This window comes from Notamacropus eugenii, chromosome 5 (genome assembly GCF_028372415.1).
Source record: "Notamacropus eugenii isolate mMacEug1 chromosome 5, mMacEug1.pri_v2, whole genome shotgun sequence".
NCBI classification, from domain to species: domain Eukaryota; kingdom Metazoa; phylum Chordata; class Mammalia; order Diprotodontia; family Macropodidae; genus Notamacropus; species Notamacropus eugenii.
The window spans coordinates 298,878,198-298,897,772 of NC_092876.1; the positions used below are offsets into that span (position 1 = coordinate 298,878,198).

General features: G+C 37.0%; 2 protein-coding genes across 7 annotated transcripts in view; one reads left to right on the forward strand and one right to left on the reverse strand.

The window, feature by feature from the left end:
* Positions 1-7,256, forward strand: part of MAP3K19 (mitogen-activated protein kinase kinase kinase 19) — a 79,901-nt gene extending 72,645 nt beyond the window's left edge. Inside the window, exons 14-15 of one of the 2 annotated variants that reach the window (XM_072613238.1) lie at positions 283-980; positions 3,952-7,256. In XM_072613238.1, the coding sequence (XP_072469339.1) occupies positions 283-980; positions 3,952-4,018 (765 nt within the window). In that variant the 3' untranslated portion in view covers positions 4,019-7,256. The remainder of the gene's footprint in view (positions 1-282; positions 981-3,951) is intronic. The other variant, XM_072613239.1, reaches the window with a different exon arrangement.
* An 8,077-nt stretch (positions 7,257-15,333) lies between these two features.
* The window catches only part of CCNT2 (cyclin T2), a 44,179-nt gene continuing 39,937 nt past the window's right edge, over positions 15,334-19,575 (reverse strand). For 3 of the 5 annotated variants that reach the window (XM_072613253.1, XM_072613251.1, XM_072613254.1), the window contains one exon: positions 15,334-19,293. In XM_072613253.1, the coding sequence (XP_072469354.1) occupies positions 17,860-19,293 (1,434 nt within the window). In that variant the 3' untranslated portion in view covers positions 15,334-17,859. The remainder of the gene's footprint in view (positions 19,294-19,575) is intronic. The other 2 variants (XM_072613252.1, XM_072613255.1) reach the window with 2 other exon arrangements.

Sequence of the window (19,575 nt, forward strand, 5' to 3'; positions counted from 1 at the left end):
ATTTATAAGAGCCATTTAAAAAGGAACAACATTTCTTCAGATATTTTCCCTTCCAACCTCAGTTCCACTTCCAATTCATTGGGATAATTTAAGTTGCATTTTCCTTAAAGACTTTTAATTCAGGTTAACTTGAGATTGAGGAGGAAGGAAGACAGGGCTGAGAAATGAGTTCAGTGCCTGGAACTTAGTAAGTGCTTAGTAAATGCTTATTAACTAGACTTATCAAAATGCCCCAATATTGGGTGATTCATTCTTAATGATTAATATTTGGCTTACTTCTAGGTATACTGTGGTCTTACAAGTCAGGGTCAACTTATAGCTGTCAAACAAGTAGCTTTGGATACCTCTGATCAAGTAGCTAATGAGAGAGAATATCAGAAACTGCAGGAAGAAGTGAACTTGCTTAAGGTACTGAAACATGTCAATATTGTGGCCTACTTGGGAACATGCTTGGAAAAGAACCTTGTAAGTATTTTCATGGAGTTTGTTCCTGGTGGCTCCATTTCTAGCATTATAAACCGTTTTGGGCCCTTGCCTGAAATGGTGGTCTCCAAATACACCAAGCAAATTCTCCAAGGTGTAGCCTATTTGCATGAGAACTGTGTGGTGCACAGAGATATAAAAGGGAATAATGTTATGCTCATGCCCACTGGAATAATAAAGCTGATTGACTTTGGATGCGCCAGGCGTTTAGCCTATGTGAGCTTAACAGGCACTCATAGTGAAATGCTTAAATCCATGCATGGGACACCATATTGGATGGCACCCGAAGTCATCAATGAATCCGGCTATGGAAGGAAGTCAGACATATGGAGTATCGGCTGCACTGTATTTGAGATGGCCACGGGGAAACCACCATTAGCTTCTATGGACAGAATGGCAGCAATGTTTTACATTGGCACTCATAGAGGGCTAATGCCTTCTTTACCAGACCACTTTTCAGAAAATGCAGCAGACTTTGTACGTGTCTGTTTAACCAGGTAAGAAGTCTGGGGAGTGGCAGAGGATAAAACCCAGGAAATATGGAGGGATTTTTTTCTGCTTGTTTGTATATATCAAAATAACTTTTCCCCCCAGATTTTACATTTTTATTGATATCTGTTGTTCTTTTACATCACATGCAATTTCAAATATATTTCTTTGCCATCCTTTGTAACAAAGAATAAAGAGGGAAAAGCAGTTCAGCAAAACTAATCAACACATACTATTATATAACATGGAATGATTCATTTATCCTCCATGTACCTCCATTTCCTCAACTGTAAAATGAGGGGGATTACAAAGGATGGCCTCTGAGGTCTCTTTTCGTGCTAGGATCCTATAATTCTGAAAGAAAATATAGTGTTTCATATCTATAGTCCCTCACTTTTGCAAAGAAGAGAAAGGTACATTTTCTCAACTCTTTTTGGGATCTAAGTTTGGTCATGCTAGTTACCCAACATTCATTTTTTAAAACATTCTTTGTATTTATGTAGTTGTAGATACTTTATGTTTTGCTTTCCTAGTTTTACTTCAGTCTGCAATAGTTGGCATTAATTTTTCACTAGGATCTTAATCTGTAGACTCAGAACTGGAAGGAAACAGGCATCATCTAGTCCCAAACCCCTTATTTACAGAGGAAGAATGGTGCATAAAAGTTAGATGTCTTCTATGAGGTCACACAACAAGTAAGTGGCAGACCTTTGACTAGTAACGAGGTTTTGTTACTCCAAATCAAGGTCTCTTTTTCCTCTACAACCCTGTCACAGCTCTTTGAGACTACCCTTGTGGCAAGTAGGTGATTCAGCAGATAGAGCAACTGCTTTGGAGTCAAGAGGACCTGAGTTAAAATCTGACCTCAGACATTTACTAGCTGTGTGGTCCTGAGCAAGTCATATAACTCTGCCTGTCTCCAAAAAAACCCCAAAACTCAAACCAACAACTATCCTTCCCTTAGGAAATAAAAAGAGTGTCATTATGTAGCTAAATAGGAAACAGATAGAAAAGTTAGGCTGGAGAGTGACTTTAAAGACCACCTAGTGTAATTCTTTCATTTTATAGATGAGGAAAACTGAAACCTAAAAATGTTAAGCCAAAGATACACAGCTAAGATCAGTTGAATGAGAGAAGTTTTAGGGGGAGATGTGATCATTTCCTCCCAGTATTTGAAGGGCTTTCATGTGGAAGGGGGATTAGACTTACTCTGTCCCCAGAGAGTAGAACTAGGGCCAGTGGGTGGAAGTCTCAGGGAGGGAGACTTTGGATCAAGAAGAGCTGCCTAACAATTTGAGCTATCCAAAAGTAAAATGGGTGCCTTGGGAGTCAGGGAGTTTTGAGTTGGGGGCACAGGTCGCTGCTTGGAGAGGGACATGAGGAGCTCAGTCTTCTTTACTAGTAGAAATATCTGAACTGCTGGAGATTCAGCACTGGAACTGAGGTGAAATGTTGTGGTTGAAGAGGAATAATCATCATCATAGAGGTGATTAGTTGAAGAAATGGAAACAGATGAGATCTCCAAGGAAGAGTTGAAAGTTGAAAGGATTGTCTGATATTGGAGGTAGGAGAAAGAGCCAACTAAATGAATGAAAAAGGATTGATGAAGGGCTTACAGCTTACTATGTGCCAGGCCTTATGCTAACTAAGTACTAAGGATGAAAATTCAAAAAGCAACACAGTCCTTCCATTCAAATAGTTTATATTCCTATAGGTGAAGACTGTATGTACAGTTAAGTCCAAATAATGATTGCTCTGAAGTGGTGACAGTAATTCATAATTCATTCTGGTCAAAGTTATAATCAGGTAAAATATGCTCATTGGCTCCAGCTGAATAGAAATATGCAGCGTTGATTAAAATATCGCTTCAGGAGATTCATTATTTGCAATAATGGGAACCTAGCTATAGGGGAGTGGTGCTAGGGAGGGGTATTTTGGTGAGGGAAACACTAGGGTGGTGAGTAGAGTGATAAGGACAATTGATTGACAAGCCCTTTTCCAGAATACTAGTTTTAATTTGATCACTGTTCCCTGAGCTAGAGTTGGAAGGGTGGGGTTGGGGGGAAGGCTGGAGGGTAGCAGCACTAAGAAGATGGCCATCGAGCAGTGTGTGTCTGAGTGAGGCTAAATATAGTGAACTATAACCCAATTGAAGCCTCAGAATATCTGGGCCCCAGATCAATACCTGGAGTGCTTGGGGAGGTAGAGGCTGGAGAGCATGAAGAGGAGATAGAGGAAAAGCTGGAGGAAGAGGGTGAGAAGAGTACAATAAGAGAATAATATAAAGGGAAATTGAAGGAAGAGAGAGACTTCAGAAGAAAGGAATAGGGGTGTCTAATTAGGAGAATTAGAACAGATCAAAAGCTTGGTGATTTTGGAGGTCATTGATGCCCTTCCAGAGAAGAGTTTGAAGCAGACTGTAGGGAATTAAGAAGTTAATAAAAGGTGAAGAAATAAGAGATAAAAGGTTTAAACCACTTCTCAAAATTTTGACAATAAAAGCATCTCATGGAGTTATCATTAAGTGAATGCTTTCTAGGCATTTTGGTTCAGAAGAAAGAGCTGACTGGCTCTGGGGTCACACCACCTGGATAGTAGTCTGATCTCATATTATTAACTTTGTGATCTTGGTCCTCAGTTTTCTCACCTGCAAAATAAGAAGGTGAACTAGAGGACTTCTGAGATCCCTTGAAATCTACAAAATTACATCCTTGTTAATTACCTCCCCTGATGATTGCAAAGAAAGTTCCTTGGAAACCGTCAAGTGCCATATGAATGTGGAGGTGTTACTAAGAGGTTCTAGTGTTGAGGAAGGGAGGGAGGCTTAGTCTTGAGCCTTTGTATATGTAAATATTTTAATTTTACATTTTGTGTTTTATCATTTTTCAAAGGGGTCAAATTTTTAAGTGAGTTCATTTTCAGAACAACCAAATATTACTTGGAAGCCACTTTTCTAAGCTTTTCCTTTTATTCTCCCAGGGATCAGCATGATCGGCCATCTGCTCTGCAGCTCCTGGAGCACTCTTTCCTTCAGAGGAGTTGCTGAATGAAGTTGTGGACATTCTACCAAAACCACTGCAGATGTTCAGTTGTTTCAAAACTGCAGGGAATGAAGGTTAAGGTCCAGTCAAGTCATCAACTGAAAATGCTACCTTCCTAGAAGAATTTTCTCATGTTCATTCAGGATTCCATGCCTGTGTGTTTGGAACCATACCAACTTGAGGCAGTTGTTAAATTTTCAGTGTGAGCTTTTCCACTTCAGAAGTCTTCAAATGCTATAAATCAGGACTGATTTATTATTTTATTCAATGTCTAGGCTTAAAATGATTGTGAAAATGTGAAGAAGTGTAAACTTAAAAGTGTCTTGTGAACTTTTTTGGCGGGGGGGTGGTGTGTGGAACTGGTTGTTCAACATTTACCAGCACACCCCTAATTTCATGTATATATGCAAATATATTGTTTTTAAAACCCATTCCAGTGTTCTCAGTGCTCATGGTTTGGAAGATCTGAAGTCTAGGCCCAGTCCCTCAGGTTATAATTTAAACTCATTTTATTCCTGTTCTATTAGCTTTTTTATAAAAATCCTAACACAGGGGCAGCTAGGTGGTGCAGTGGATAAAGCATTGGTCCTGAAGTCAGGAGGGTTTTTCAAATCTGACATCAGACACTTACTTTTTTTTTTTTTTTTGGAGGCAATCAGGATTAAGTAACTTGCCCAGGATCACACAGCTAATAAGTGTCTGAGACTAAAATTGAACTCAGGTCCTCCTCTCACACTTACTAGCTGTGTGACCCTGGGCAAATCACTTAACCCTGATTGTCTCTAAAAACAAAAGAAAAAGTAAAAATAAATCATGAATCATAACTCATTTATTTACATGTTGTACAGAAGAGAGAACTCTCCCCCACCCCAGCCCATCTTTATTTGGTACTTGCAAAGGAAAATAAAAGATATTCAGAAGGAATTGAAGTCGAGAAGTGTTAAATTTCAGTGAATCAGGATGGCTGTTGTGAGTTTCAGACCTTCTTCCCCACTTTTCCCCAGGGTTTAACTGGGTGATGCTCAGGGGCCTTACTAGAAGCCAAGCATGGCAGAGTGAGAAGGATTTGTTGTTCTTAAGAGGGTCATTTATTGAAAGTATTGTATTATCTGATCAGGCCAGTCTGTAGCTTACCCCTATAAATTATTTGTGATGTCAATTGGACTCTCCACATATTGTATAAGCTATGAATGGGTAGGGAAAGGTAGAGAAGCCAAAGGTGATCAGGACTGGACAGGGAAATGGTAGGGATCTTTGTGACTTAGGCACTAAGTAGGGTAAAGAGAATGTCAGAGGCAGATAAAGGAAAAGGATATGGAATTGAAAAGACATCACAGAATGGAAATTTTTTTTACTTGAATAAGACATCCAACAGAAGAATCTTAATTAAGCATACTTTCACATGACATATAGATTTGTGAACTATAAACTTGTCTCAGAGGTCTAGTAATACACATTACACATTAGCCAACCTGGGTGAGGGGATTTTTTTTCTTTTTTAACTAGAAGAAATGTCATGAAAATTAGTGTGAAGAGACTTGGAGTCAAGAAAACCTGAGTTCAAATTCTGCCTATGACACTCACTACCTATGTGACCATGGACTAAATTATTATGAGTTTGAGACAACTATCTAAAACTTACCTACTAAATAATAGTTGAGTTTTAATTTGTATTGGTGTGGTGGCAACACAAATCACAGATTGATAGATTAACTTATAAATATAAGTCTCTACTCTTGTCATTCTCTAATGCCTCCTTGTGGTAAGGGGGTGACCCTGTTAGCAGGATTTGCAAATTCTATCAAGCTGTAAAGATTTTATCTATGGACCTGGCAATAGGGAGGGGAAGGGAATAAGTTTTAAGAGTCTACTATTTGCCAGGAACTCTTCTAAGCACTTTATAAATATTATCTTATTCAACAAACTACATCTTTCACCTATGGACCAACTTAGCTAAATTCAGAGGAGTTTATCATTACAAAACTGATTATCAGGGGATGAGTTTTTCTTGGCCACAGAAATTCATGAAAACCTTTTACTAAGATGAATAATAATGATGAAAATGATAATGATGAGCTAGCATTTATACAGAACTTGAAGGTTTGCAAAACACTTTGCATATACTATCTTGTTCTGTCCTCATAATCTTGTGAGGTAGGTACCAATATTTTTGCAATTTTAGATATTAGAAGATGGAGGCAGAGAAGGGCTAAGTGACTTGCTGAGGGTCACATGGCTAAGTAAATGCCCATGGCAGGATTATAACTCAAGACTCCAAGACCAGCACCTTATCCATAATGCTATCTTTTTCCAGGTTGTGAGCTATGCATTTGTGTGTATGTGTGTGTGTCCCTTGTCTTGATCTACCTCTCTATTATTGTAAACCAACATGAGATGGTTTTGATGACTGCTGTTTTATAATAGTTTCTGGTCTGGAAATATTCTCTTTTTGTCCTCTTGTTTCCTCTTGTCCTTTCGTTCTCTTTTTATTATATCCCTTGATGTTATGGATCTTTTGCTTTTCCAAATGAATTTTTTGGTATTATAAGTTTTATAAAGTATTATTTTGATAATCTGATTGGTCAAATCTATACTATAAAACTATAAAACATCAAAACTATAAGTTAACTTTGGCAGTATTATTATTTTTATTATATTGCGTATCTAAACCATGAGCACTGAATATTCCTCTACCTACTTAAGTTGTTCTTTATTTAAGAAAGAACATAAAATTTATTTTATGATGGAATCTACAAAAATATTTTTGATGCCTTGGTAAAGAGATCCCCAAGCATTTTATGCATTTTGTAGTTATTTGGAAAGCTGTTACCCTTTGAATTATGGTCTCTTGGATTTTGTTATAATACAGCTAGGTGGTTGATTTTTGAGGATTTATTCTGTAGCCTGTGGCTTTGATGAAACTGTTACTTGTCTCAGTTACTATCTTTGCTGATTCACTAGGGTTTTCTATGTAGACCATCATGCTATCAGTAAGTAGGGATAGTTTTATGTCCTCATATCTTTATATCTTTAATTTCTTTCTTTTGTCTTATTGCTATTTGTAACAGTAAGCACCCCAACATACACAGGGGGACCTGCTACCACAGGTTCTTAGATCTGCATTCATAAAAGGAAAGCAACTTTCAAGGAGTTAACAATCACTTTAATCAAACAGAGGTATCGGAGAAAATCAAAATTTCAGAGAAAATACAGAGAAATCAAAAATCAACAGACATGCTTCCAAAATGTCTGACCATATATGTAATATACACAATTACTGGGGGGAGGGGGGGGGGAGGGGGGGGGTGTAATGAAGGAGGTCCATAGCAGCTTCCTAGAGTCTCTCAGGCCAAAGAAACATTTCCAGTCTGTAAGTTCCAAAGTAAAACCTGACCCTCAGAGTATTTATACACTTTTTAGAGCCAGAAGGCATAACCCTTGGCCCTAGTACCTCAATAGAAAAACCAAAAGATACTTGGGACCTTCCTACAAAATAACTCCCCTAAACAAGCTTCCCACTATGGGCAGGCCCATCAGTGGGTGGGAAAGATCTTCTTTAATCACATTATGCAATCAGAGGCACTTTTAGTAAAACAAAAATGGCAAAAGATCCTATTTTACTTGCCATTACACTATTGCTGGCATTTGCAGGAATATATCAGATAATAGCAGGAAAAGAAGGCTTTCTTGATTTACTCCCATATTTACTGGGAAATGTTTTAGCATATCCTCATTACATATGATGTTTGCTTTTAGTTATATATATATATATATATATATATACATATATATTCTACCATTAAAAAAGATTCCTCTACACCTATCCTTTATTGGGTTGGTTTTTTAGCACATATGAGTATTGTACTTTGGCAAAGACCTTTTCTGCAACTACTGAGATAATCATGTGATTTCTTGATGTTTTTGTTTTTTAATAGTTTTTCTCATATTGAACCATCTTCACATCCCTTGTATAAATCCAGCTTGGCCATAATGGACTTTAAAAATTTTCAATCAATATTCATTAATTATACTGGTCTATAGTTTTTCTATTCTTTGTCTTTCCCTGGTTTAGGTATTAGGTATGTGTTTGTCTCATAAAAATGAATCTGGTAAGGTGCTTTTTATTTTTGAGGATAATTTGTGTAATATTGATACTAATTATTCTTTAAAAATTTGATAGAATTATTCAGTGAATCAATCCATCAGGACCAGGAGTTGTTGCTTTGTTTTGTTTTAATAGTTCTTTTTCAGTCTTTTTGTTTTTTGAGATTAGATTATTTAAGATCTCTATTTGGTCTTCTGTTAGCTTGGATATATACATAATATATATATATATATATACACACATATATATGTATGTATATACATATATATATATATATATACATTCACAATATTCTTCTGTAGCTTTGTGTAGTCAAGCAAAATCCTCTGCTTTCTTCCTTTCAACTTGTTTTGTCTGTTACTTTTAAATTTTCACTTTCTGAATTATTTCTAAAAAGGATTTCTTTCCCTATCTTCATTATTTATCTTCCCTCTTTTAGACTTTAACTCTTTATTTCATGGCCCTTATAGATTTTTTTTCTTTAGTTTCTCTATTTCTCATTGAGGTCTTGTAGCATGCCCAGATCACCTAACATAGATGAGCCCTTACCACAGGGATGGGGATAATCTCCTTCTATTGACTATGTAGCTGGATAGATTAGTCTTTAAAAACTGCCAGACTGGAACGGTTTCTCTCTTTCCAGCTCCATTCAGAATGTGAAAGTTACTGCTCACCCACAGTGCAGTGGGTACTGAACTGGGAAGGGGGGATATTCCCCTCCCTTCCCTCTCATTTTTAGGTCCCATGGCTTAGAGTGTTTCAGTTTCTGTTCTTTTTCATTTATTCCTCTCAGTTACAGTGCTAGCCAGTGATTCCTTCTTTCCTTCTGGAATTTGAACCATAGTGATGTTGGAATGAGGGGTCCAGGTAGATTGTTGCAGTGAGTCTGGCTGGCAGGGAAGGCCAGAGATGCAGGGTGCTTGAAGCTTGTTTCGAAATGGAGTTTTGTCTATGACTTAGGACTTAGTCCTATAGGAACTGAGTTTAGTTACGGGCCTAAACCCCTTCCCTTTTTCAGAGACTGAGGTGGTACAGAGGGTGTGTGTGGTGGGGAAGAGGATTGAGCCCCACGTGTTGAGGAGTAAGTTTGTATATTTCTGATTATGCCTTTGAAGTAAATATTTCTTTGTACAAGTTAATGTGACTATTAGTTTAACAATAGGAGGAACATCACTGACAGGCACTGGAGCCATTGACAGAGATCTTAGACACCCCAACCTCCCTTAAGGGTACTGGAGAATCCTGGGGGAGGGGTAAAATATAATATATACCTGGCCTTTTGGCAGTGGGGACCAGGATAACCAGTGTTACAAAAGGAAGAGATTAAATAAAAGAACAACATAGGAATATTGATGATTAAAAAGATGAACAAGGAAATTCATGGACCAGATGGTTGAAAAAAGTGATGCAAAGCATTTGGGTGAAGATCCATAGGGGGAGACACAGAAATGACATCGGTCAAGTTTTTTTGAATGCAAGCGAAAAGGGGCAAATTTTTTTTAAAAAATTGTTTTGAATCTATACCATTATAAGAAGGAAAAGAGACTGCATATTTACATTAAATTACTATCAGGCTCAACTGGGACAGTCTCACCTGTCATATCCACACACCTGCATAGGACTGAGACCAGAAGTAAATCATAGTTAGATCTCTAGGTTCATCTGATAACCATAACAGAGAATTTCTATGCCTACCATTAGATATAAAGGCTAGTCTGACTTGATTAAGCTCTCTCCAAAGTCATTGTTTCTTGCTCAGGGGCCTTGTAGTCAAGGGATTTCAAGATGAAGAACACTTGCACACAGGCATAGCTTTACCAAATTTTTTTGTTACTCACAAGGAGAGGAGAATAGCAGCTAGCAGGCACAATCTTGGTGTGTAGCCCTGAGCCACATTGGGCAGCACATAGGAGTCAGTTGGGGTGGGGGGTATCCATCCAGTCAAAGGCCCTGAACCCCCTCAAAATTAAATATCATATAAAACAAAGAGCCATATTAACGGGAGGCTATCATTTACAGGACCATTAAAGTGAGAATATGTCCTACATTACCTAATAAAAAAGAAAGAATTTGGAACAAAGACGTAGGATCAGCAGAGAGTAGGATTAAATAGACTTAATTTTTATGGTCTCATTCCAGCAGGAGACTGGAAGGGTTACTGCCCAGTTTCTGCAAGCATACTTACATCCTAGAAAACGAGAGACTTCATAAAACTGGTTTCCATTAGTCAGCAGTCCAAGTCTGTTTTCTCAGTTCCACAGACAGTAAGGCTAAGTAACAGGCTGACTTCTGACCTAATTTCTACGCTAACATCATTTTTCAAAAGTTCTTTGGGAGTTTGAGTTCTAGTCTTTGAACCCCTCTGCAGTTCCTTGCTATTATTGCTCCATAGTTGCCGGGATATCTGTAGAATTCTTTTTCACTAGAAATTTACTTACCATTTTCTTTCCAAGTATGATACTTCTTCATTATGCCATAGCCAAATCTGTATTTCTCTGTTTTCATCACTGCTTTGGAGAGTTACCGAGGTGGCACGGTGGATATAGTGATGGACTTGAAGTCAAGACCTGATTTCAAAATCCACCCTCAGATACTTGTAGCTGTTTGACCCTGAGTACATCAATAAACTTCTCTTTGCCTCATTTTCTTCAGCTGTAAAATAGGGACCTTACTCCCCCTGCCCTTGGTTGTGAGGATCAAGAGATGTTTGTAAAGCACAATAGGGACTTGATAAATTTCCTTCTTCCTTCCCTCCCACTCTCTTTCTTTTTTGCATGGCTGGGTAAAAATCATGGCTTTTTCCTTTTATGGAGCTAGGGTGGGTGGGGAGGGCTCCACACTGATTCATGGAAGTGGGAGGACCATATGGGGGCCATCAAAGCTGTACTTTGAAGTCAAGCTTGATAAGGCTTTTCCATGGTGTAGTGTTGTCTTATTTTGATGATTTAAATTTTAATTACTATATCTTTGGTACTACAGGCATCATTTCTGTTTCTTTCTTTGGAGATCATCAGGTTGGTGATACAGGGCATGTTGAAAACACCTATTCTTCCATCTTGCTAATCACATAACCACTAAATACTAACACTCCAACAACTTAATGGAGCTGTGATCACACTTTTGTGGGCATTTCAACAATGCAGATTATGTTTGAATTGAGCCTTCCAATTCTGTGAGATGCTTCTGTATGTTCTCCCACACACTGACCAGGAGGGTCTAATCCAACTTGTGAGCAATTTTCTTTGAATTCTCTGACATTTCAAAGATACCAATGGAACAAGCAGACAATTCCTCTTTGATCTGGACATCAAGCAGGCTCTCCTCCATATGGTAAGTACCATGGGGGTCATCATACTTACCTTACAAAAGAGAACATTGGAGCTCAGAGAAGGTAAGGAACTTGCCTGTGGCCACACACTTATCAAGTATTTTAAGTACTGAAAGTTAGATTCAAACCATTAGTTTCTCCCTATCCCCAACTCCAGGTTCACTTCCTTTAAAACTACAAAGATTGTTCTTGGCCTTCAGATTTCCACATTCTACTATCTCATCTTGAAATTTCCCTCTGAGGACAGGGCGTTCTCGCTTGGTAGCTTTCTCAACCTACACATCTAGCTTCCAGACTTCAAAGTTACCTTCCACACCTTTCAGCTCCTTTCCACTTTCCTGAAGCATTCCTTGAGGGAGGACATTTCTTATTGCTTATATTTGTATCCCTAGTACTTAGCATGGTACGTGGCACATACTAGGTACATAATACATGTTTGTTTCTTTCCTTTCTTATACCATACTAGAAAATGCTCTAGGCCTTAGGAAGGCAAGTGTCAAACTGATTCCTCACCCCATTCCAACCCCTCCCTCAAAAAAAAAAGGGGGGAAGGTAAATGGATTTCTAAAATTATATATGATTTTGACTGAGTCCTAGTCAAATCATACATTTCCTTAAATGGGTAGATTTTGCCCATTTAGAAAGCAAATCACTGATCACTGATTGAGCTTGTATTCATCCACAGATCAACTATGCTTAACTTCATTTCCTTTTTCAACAAGATTATTAGACTGGTAGCTTAGGGGGAAACTCTGTAATATATACTTGAATTATATGGAGATATTTGACGCAGTCTCTTATAAGATTCTTGTGCACAAATCAGAAATGGGTGGACTTGGAACAAGTTGAATTGTACCCCAAATACAGGAATTAATAAATGTGTCAATCTGGAGGGAAGTCATTGTTGGAAGACCTGTTGATGCTCAGAAACAGATGCAACTTGAGCAAAACCCAAGGAATAAGTAGCAGTCCGGATTCAAACTCGCTTCTTGACTCCAAACTTGACATTTTGTTTTATTTACATCAACACTCTTAGTAGAGTGCAGAAAAAAATCTTTTCTGGCTACATGCTGCTCAGTTTAGGAAAATCAATTATTTGGATAAAAGCATAGATAATCAACTGTGTAAATGATACAAAACTACATGGTTTTAATACTCTAGACAAAGATCCCAAAAGATCTTGATGGACTGAAATGATGGCCCTAACCAAATAAAATTTTTTAAAAATTTAGGTACCCACTATGTGCCAGGTATCATGCAAAGTACTGGGGATACAAAAAAAAAAAAGTAAAAGGCAAAATGTCCTGCTCTCAGATTACAATCTTAATTGGCCAAATATATTGTCTCAAAAAATCAACAGCACAAGTAGATCGTCAAGAAGTGGGTGTGTGAGAAAGATGCAGGGTTTTTCTTTGTGAATTGCCAACTCAACATAAGTATAATCCCCAAAGCTACTATTAATACTCTATACTGTTAAAGATGTGAGAGGTTATGAGTATTCCAACCAAGATCACATCGTACTCTACTCTAGTGAGCCAGCATCTAAAGTGCTTTGTTCGACTTCATATTAGGAAGCATGTTGACAAACTAGAGGAAGTACGAAAGAAAGTTACCAGAATGATGAGAAATTTGTAGTCTTATTACAATAGGTGAAGTTTCAGGAGTCAGATTGGACCTACTGTAAAGAAAATCCTTTTGATCATCAGAGCAGTTATTAGAATAGGCTGACTCAGGTGGTAGGAGCATTCTCTTTGCTAGAAATCACCAAGCAGTAGGTAAATAATTCATTGATATTGTTCCATTCATACAAGATGTTTCTTAAAGACAGCAAATGTTATGCTTAATAGTTACAGTCCTTGATGGGACCCTATTTTTATAACCTTTGAATACCTGGGCTTATTGCTGAAGGAAAACTGCTCCTAAATACTTTTACTGACTCCAACACAAACTTGACCACATGTTGATCACTCAAAGGGGTTAATTGGCCAAAAACTCAAATCAAATTATGGTTAAATAATTGGAAAACATATGGCTTCTGATGATTTAAGTCACTAATGAAACTAACATCTTATCATTTTACTGGCATGATCTTCTTCCTTTATTTGGTTTTACTGTCTGTTCTCCTTGCTCTTAAACGGATTATTGAACTAACTTTAGGCACTAAATCCAACTAGCCTTTTTCTCACCTGCCACAAACGTTTAAAAGAGGTGTAGTCCCAGCTGATACACCTGAAATGAGAAATGCTGTTTGACAGCAAAGTATTTTTAGTAGCTTTTAGATATACTGAACTCAGTATCATGAGATGGAATGTATATTAAAATCTATTCATTGTTAAAACTGCAGTGATTCCCACAAAAAAACCTTAATCGGCTTACTTACAGAAGTACAAAGCCTTTTATTGAAAGCTAATTTCTATTTGTGAATGTTAGCAACTATGTAGTATGATAATCACCGAGTTTTCAGCCCATCAGCTATTAATTTTCAAATTGAAATATTTTAACAGTCACTTATCTGGTTTCCTGTCTTGGCTATACTGAATCAGAGGCCTCACAATTTAGCTTTTCTAAAATTTAATTCCATAGAGTGCTATAAAGTGGGCTGGTATTAAGGAGACCAGTTAGCCTTTGTGATTTCACCTCAGAGATCAGTTTAATACTGTGAAGTCCATCATACATAGTTTGAAACTTTTCATAACTTCTGAACATCTACAAAAGTCGACTTCCAGAATTTTTTTTAAGGCTGGCAAGTTTAACAATGACCAGCATTCTATCAGAAATGTTTTTTAAAAAAATTACTAACAGTTAAACTACAGTAACTATTTTTTTTAAGTATCTTCTTGGATAAAGTGAGGAACCTGTACATAATTACAGGTGTGCATAAAAGGTTTCAAAGTGCATGTGTTATTATTTTTACAACTAGATTGAGGGACAAACTAAAAGTAAAATGTAAATTTTCAAGAGGGGGTAGGCAAGATGCACTCTGAAATAAAACCAGAAGCTTTTTATATCCCAAAACTTTGTTCAATGGAGACAAGGCATGACATTTGGAAATTACTTGATAAAATAGGTTTTTATACCTGAACCACCTGCCTCTTGCCAAATTAGCTGCATGTATGTCATCTAAGGACCAGTCTACTAAGGTTGACCTAACTTCTTCTTGGAAAGTTGGCTGCAGCGTCTTACAAAGAAGGGGATTGTGTCCTGCATCGAGGAAGAGGGCACCTATATAGTTGAAACTAGAACTCTTCAAGTATTGAAGAAGCTAACTGCTACTAAAATATCTGGGATAAATGTTTATCAGTATATCAAACTATATGTTTATTAAACCAAATCTGTTTCCCAAGAGAGGGGTTTAAGACCTTTCTTTGAGCTTCCATCTGTATTAGGCTAATGGAGCCTGTTCCAGCTTGGTAAATACAACTTAAGAATAAATCACTCTTTTAAAAGATGTTTAAAGAGAATACATTTTAATAATATTTCAACAATTAAAAAAAATCTTACCAATTACCTTAAATTTATACATCACCTTGTGCATGTGGAATGCTATATACCTAAATAAGTTACGGTAACATCTTCGTTCATTTACCATTGCTTAGAGGAAGACTTAGTAATGACTTCCATTTACCAGAAACTGAGGAAGTCTTATTCTTTGGTAGAGCCTACTGAACAGGCAAACTAACTGATGGATTTTATTTATGGAAAGGGAAGATATCTGCAAAAAGAAAATACAAGTCATTTAATTCCAAGGATTTTCATCTGATGAAAATGAAGTTTAAAGGATTTCCACATTTATCTCCCTTGTGGTTGTTGATGGAGGTCATTACCTCGTTATATAGTGTTCAGGAAAAGAATAGTGAGGTTAAGGAGTCTGAATAGCTCACACAGTGTTGTAAAAATTACAACTGGCTGCCTTTTAATAAATAAAGTCATTGTATAGAGTTACATTTACAGAGTGAAAAGTGAATACATAGCACTTCAAGTTCAATTCTGTGGAAGTACCAACGAGTACTAAACCATAACAAGATACACTAGCTATTTTAGAACCTTCCATCATTAGCACCAATTATAAAGATTCAACAAAATTACCTTTATTCCCACAACATCTCAAAACAAACTCCCAAATTCTTAGTGAAGTTTATTAAGTGTAGTTGCAGACCTTAAATATTCACATTGTTTTCTATTTCAGTCTGAAAATAAATTCACCACTTTTTCTGGACATTCTTTACAAAATCTTATTAAAATTCCTGGTATTATGGTTCCCCATTATACAGTAGCACAGCAACCCTATATTATTTCACATGATAGCTCCTTAGAAGTTCACATCTACTTACAGTTATCACTTTAAGAACAAAAACCTCCCCCGCCCTCATCTCGCTTCTACACTAGTCCCTGGTTTATGTACCATTGCAAGAATAAGACTGCATTAAAAATACTATGTTTTTGAATACAACAGTATGCCATAAACAGTGATGAGTGACATTTAATGGCACAAATTATTAAACTCACTGAAAGAAACTTCAAAGCCAACCTGATGCTAATGTATTAGGACACAATGGCTACACAGGGCTCTAGGTGTCCCTAGGGGTAGGCTTCTACATGTCCTAAATTCAGATAAGCTGACAAAAAAAAATTAACAACCATAATCTCTTTTTTAAGTTTAAACCAAATTATATAGCTGCTGATGTAGTTATTGGATTACTTAATAAACTAAAAAGTAAAGGATGAGATTAAATTTTTAAATATTTACAATAAACTACAACAGATATTTGAATAAAATTACAATTGTGCATGTACCAGTAGTTTCAGAACATTTAAAAATTCATGTACATTTAGGGAAAAATTAAGACAGGTTTCAGGTAACTAGTGCTTGCAAAAGTTGAATTTAACCCAACTTAAAACACTCAACAACTTAAAGATTGCTTACAAATTTTACCACAGGACAAGTTCTCAATATTAGCTGATAAAACAGAATTAGGAGTACTGGCTTTTAATTACAACTTAAAAAAAAAAGTTAAAGCCTGTCATTTGTTCTAGAGTCAGAAGACTGTGCAAACTTTACATCAACAGGAATATGATGAGACGTGCAAACAAATATAAAAATGTATGCTAGTGGTTTAACTGGAGACTGATTTTTTTTCCACAGAGCTTTCTGATTGTATAAACTATAATCACAAGTACAATGCACAGTCAATGATAGTTATTTTATTGTTGGAATATAAAGGAAAATTGTGATAGCAACAGTTTTACTTTCATTTTTATTGTGACGGCTGCATTCACCTGTAAAAGAAACATGGCATCACACACAAACACACTTCTTGGGGAATTCAGAATGTAGAGATTCTGAATGCTATGGAACAGTGATCCCTGTTTGCTACTAAAATAACATATATGGTGTTAAAGTTTAAAAAAAAAAACAACTTACTAATTTTTTTTTACTATGTAAGTTTTTTTTATGAATTCTTTAGTTCTCAAATCACATTAATCTACATAACCATTATTAACAGCTCTGTGTCTATATTACTGCATCAAGCCAATAAACATTTAAATGCACTTCACATCAAAAGATTATGTAAACTTTATTTTTATTCCTTTTTTCCTTCAGAAAACTAGGGACCTTTTCAATGGCCAGTCTGGTCACAATAATCCATGAAGGCATCAATTCAATGCCTCACAGTTAGGTATGGATGACCATCCATGGCATTGGATACCCACTCAGCAGTGAAGTGTCCCATTCAGCGGCTCCCAATAAGGCCTATAGTTAAAGATTAACATGACAAAGTGCCACCCTTTTTTATTTTTTTTTTAAAGATTTCTGATGGACTCTGACACAAGATAAAATAAAGTTATTCTGTATATTTTGTTATACTTACAAGCAGCTCCAATCCTGAGTATTTATGGTAATATCTAAACATACAAAAATGTATGTACATTTTTCTCCACTTTCTTGTAAACAGTTGTCAGTATACTGTTTTATCCCTTTATCATTGAAACATGCAAATCATACATACAGCATAAATACACAAAAGAAAAACAATTTACACTCATTCAAAAGCTAAGCAACAACAGTAACAAAAACAAAACCCGGTGGCTTCAGGATTCAAATGATAAATAATGCTTGAGGCATCCTATACACCTAGAAGCAGCCATTCATTCTACTGTTCTTAGCTGCAACTGTAAAAATACTGAGATTTTTGCACCTTCCATGCTATTACAGTATTTATAACACTATCATATGTGGAGATAAGACTTGTTTACTATAATCTCTTCTTTTCAGAGTGAAGGATAAAGCAGCACTTACATATATTGAAACAATGGCAGCAACAGCTGGTGTTGCCTTTGCTAGATCAGGAAGTTTTCCATCCTAACAATTCTTAAATTAAAAAAGTAAAGGAAAAATTGACCTAAACAATTGATTACATGTTCATTCCTTGGGCACTTAACAGCGAATCCAGCATGTCGAATGTGTCTTTGTAGTCCATATGCTGGCTGTTTGTACTGTACTCGTGATTGGCATCAGGACCGTTGGTCTCCACTGGCTTCTTGTCCAGTTTCACGAGGGTGCTGAGATGTCCGTAGCCCACCTGGTATGTGACAGGGGGAGGAGGGGGTAAGGGATGGTTAAAAACAGAGTTGTGAGAGGATATATACTGCTTAACAGAGGAGGAAGAACTAGATGAACTACCTGAACTTTTGGAACTTTTGCTCATTTTGGAGTGGTGGTTGTGAGACGCATCATTGATGTGCAACTTCTTTCTTGCAGCACTGGAACTAGAGGAATTACCACCATCACTACTCAGGCCAACAGGACTCCTCAGAACCGTGGGTGGTATTCCATCAGTACTATGTTTACTGCCACCACTACTGCTGCCACTATGTGAATGGGAATGCTTGTGGCTGCTACCGTGATGGCGGTTGGAGGAATGTTCCTTGTGCTTTTCTTTGTGATCTTTGCTCACATGTGGGCTTGAATGCTTGCTTTTTCCACTGCCCTCATCAGAAGAGCTGTGTCTTTCCGAGGAAGAGACCTTTATTTTCATTTTCAGTTCTTCTTTAGTAGAGCTTTTATCAGTGGGGGGAATTGGAATACGCAATTTAAGTGATCCACTCTTTTCTTTTTTATCCATCACATATTTTTCCGGTTTTTCTGCATTTGCAATAGGAATTTTCATTTTAATAGGAGAAGTTACAGAACTGCTGCTGGTTGCCTGCAACTGCATGTGCTTTTTGTGTGGCTGCTCTGCTTGGGCAGCTACGTAGTGTTCCCTTACATCCAGTTCAAGTGTTTCTAGCTTTCGTTTCTCTCTATATTTATCTAATGACATTTTCTGAGGAACTATTACAGGAGCAGCAGAAACTGGCCCGTGGTGTTTACTGCTTCCAGACTTGTGAGTGTATTCTTGTTTAACTGAAGAATGATCAGACAGTTTGTCAGACCTGTGATGTAATCCTGAATGTAATGCCCCAGCAGGTCCTTGCTGGAAATTGATGTTATACTGACTACCAGCCATTGGAGTCTCCTGCTTCTGGGAATACATTTGCTCTGTCCTTGTTGGTTCTTGATGCTGAGGCCATTCCTGGTGTGACGCCAAACTGTATGAGGTACTTGGCATTCCTGTTGTTAGTATTGCCAAATTATCAGACGTGTGACTATCCTGAACAGAAATATTTCCTGAATTCAAAGGTACTGGTGCAGGAAATGCTGATGAAGATGGTTTCTGAAAGCTTGCATTTGTAGTCACACCAGTAACACTATCTACTAAAATGGAATTCTGTACCAGAGATGAACCAAGAAGAGTTGTCTCAGACACCGGTCCATCCCCTTTAGGTTTTTTAGCCGCCTGATTAGCCTATTTGAAAAACAAAACAAAACAAAACACAAAAGAAAGTAGTGAAAGCAAAGGAGACTGTAATCAATTTCTTATCTGCAAAAAAAAGTCACATAAAATATATGGGAAAAAAAGTTAATTTGGGGTTCAAGATATTAATGTCACATGCCAATTGAGAATTGCCTTATGAGAGGAACCATATGTTCCTTATATTACGTATAAACAGAAGAGATGAAAAACAGGTAATTTTTAGGAAGAGTGGCAAAAAAAAAAAAATAAAGGATTTTCAATCTATTCCAAAGT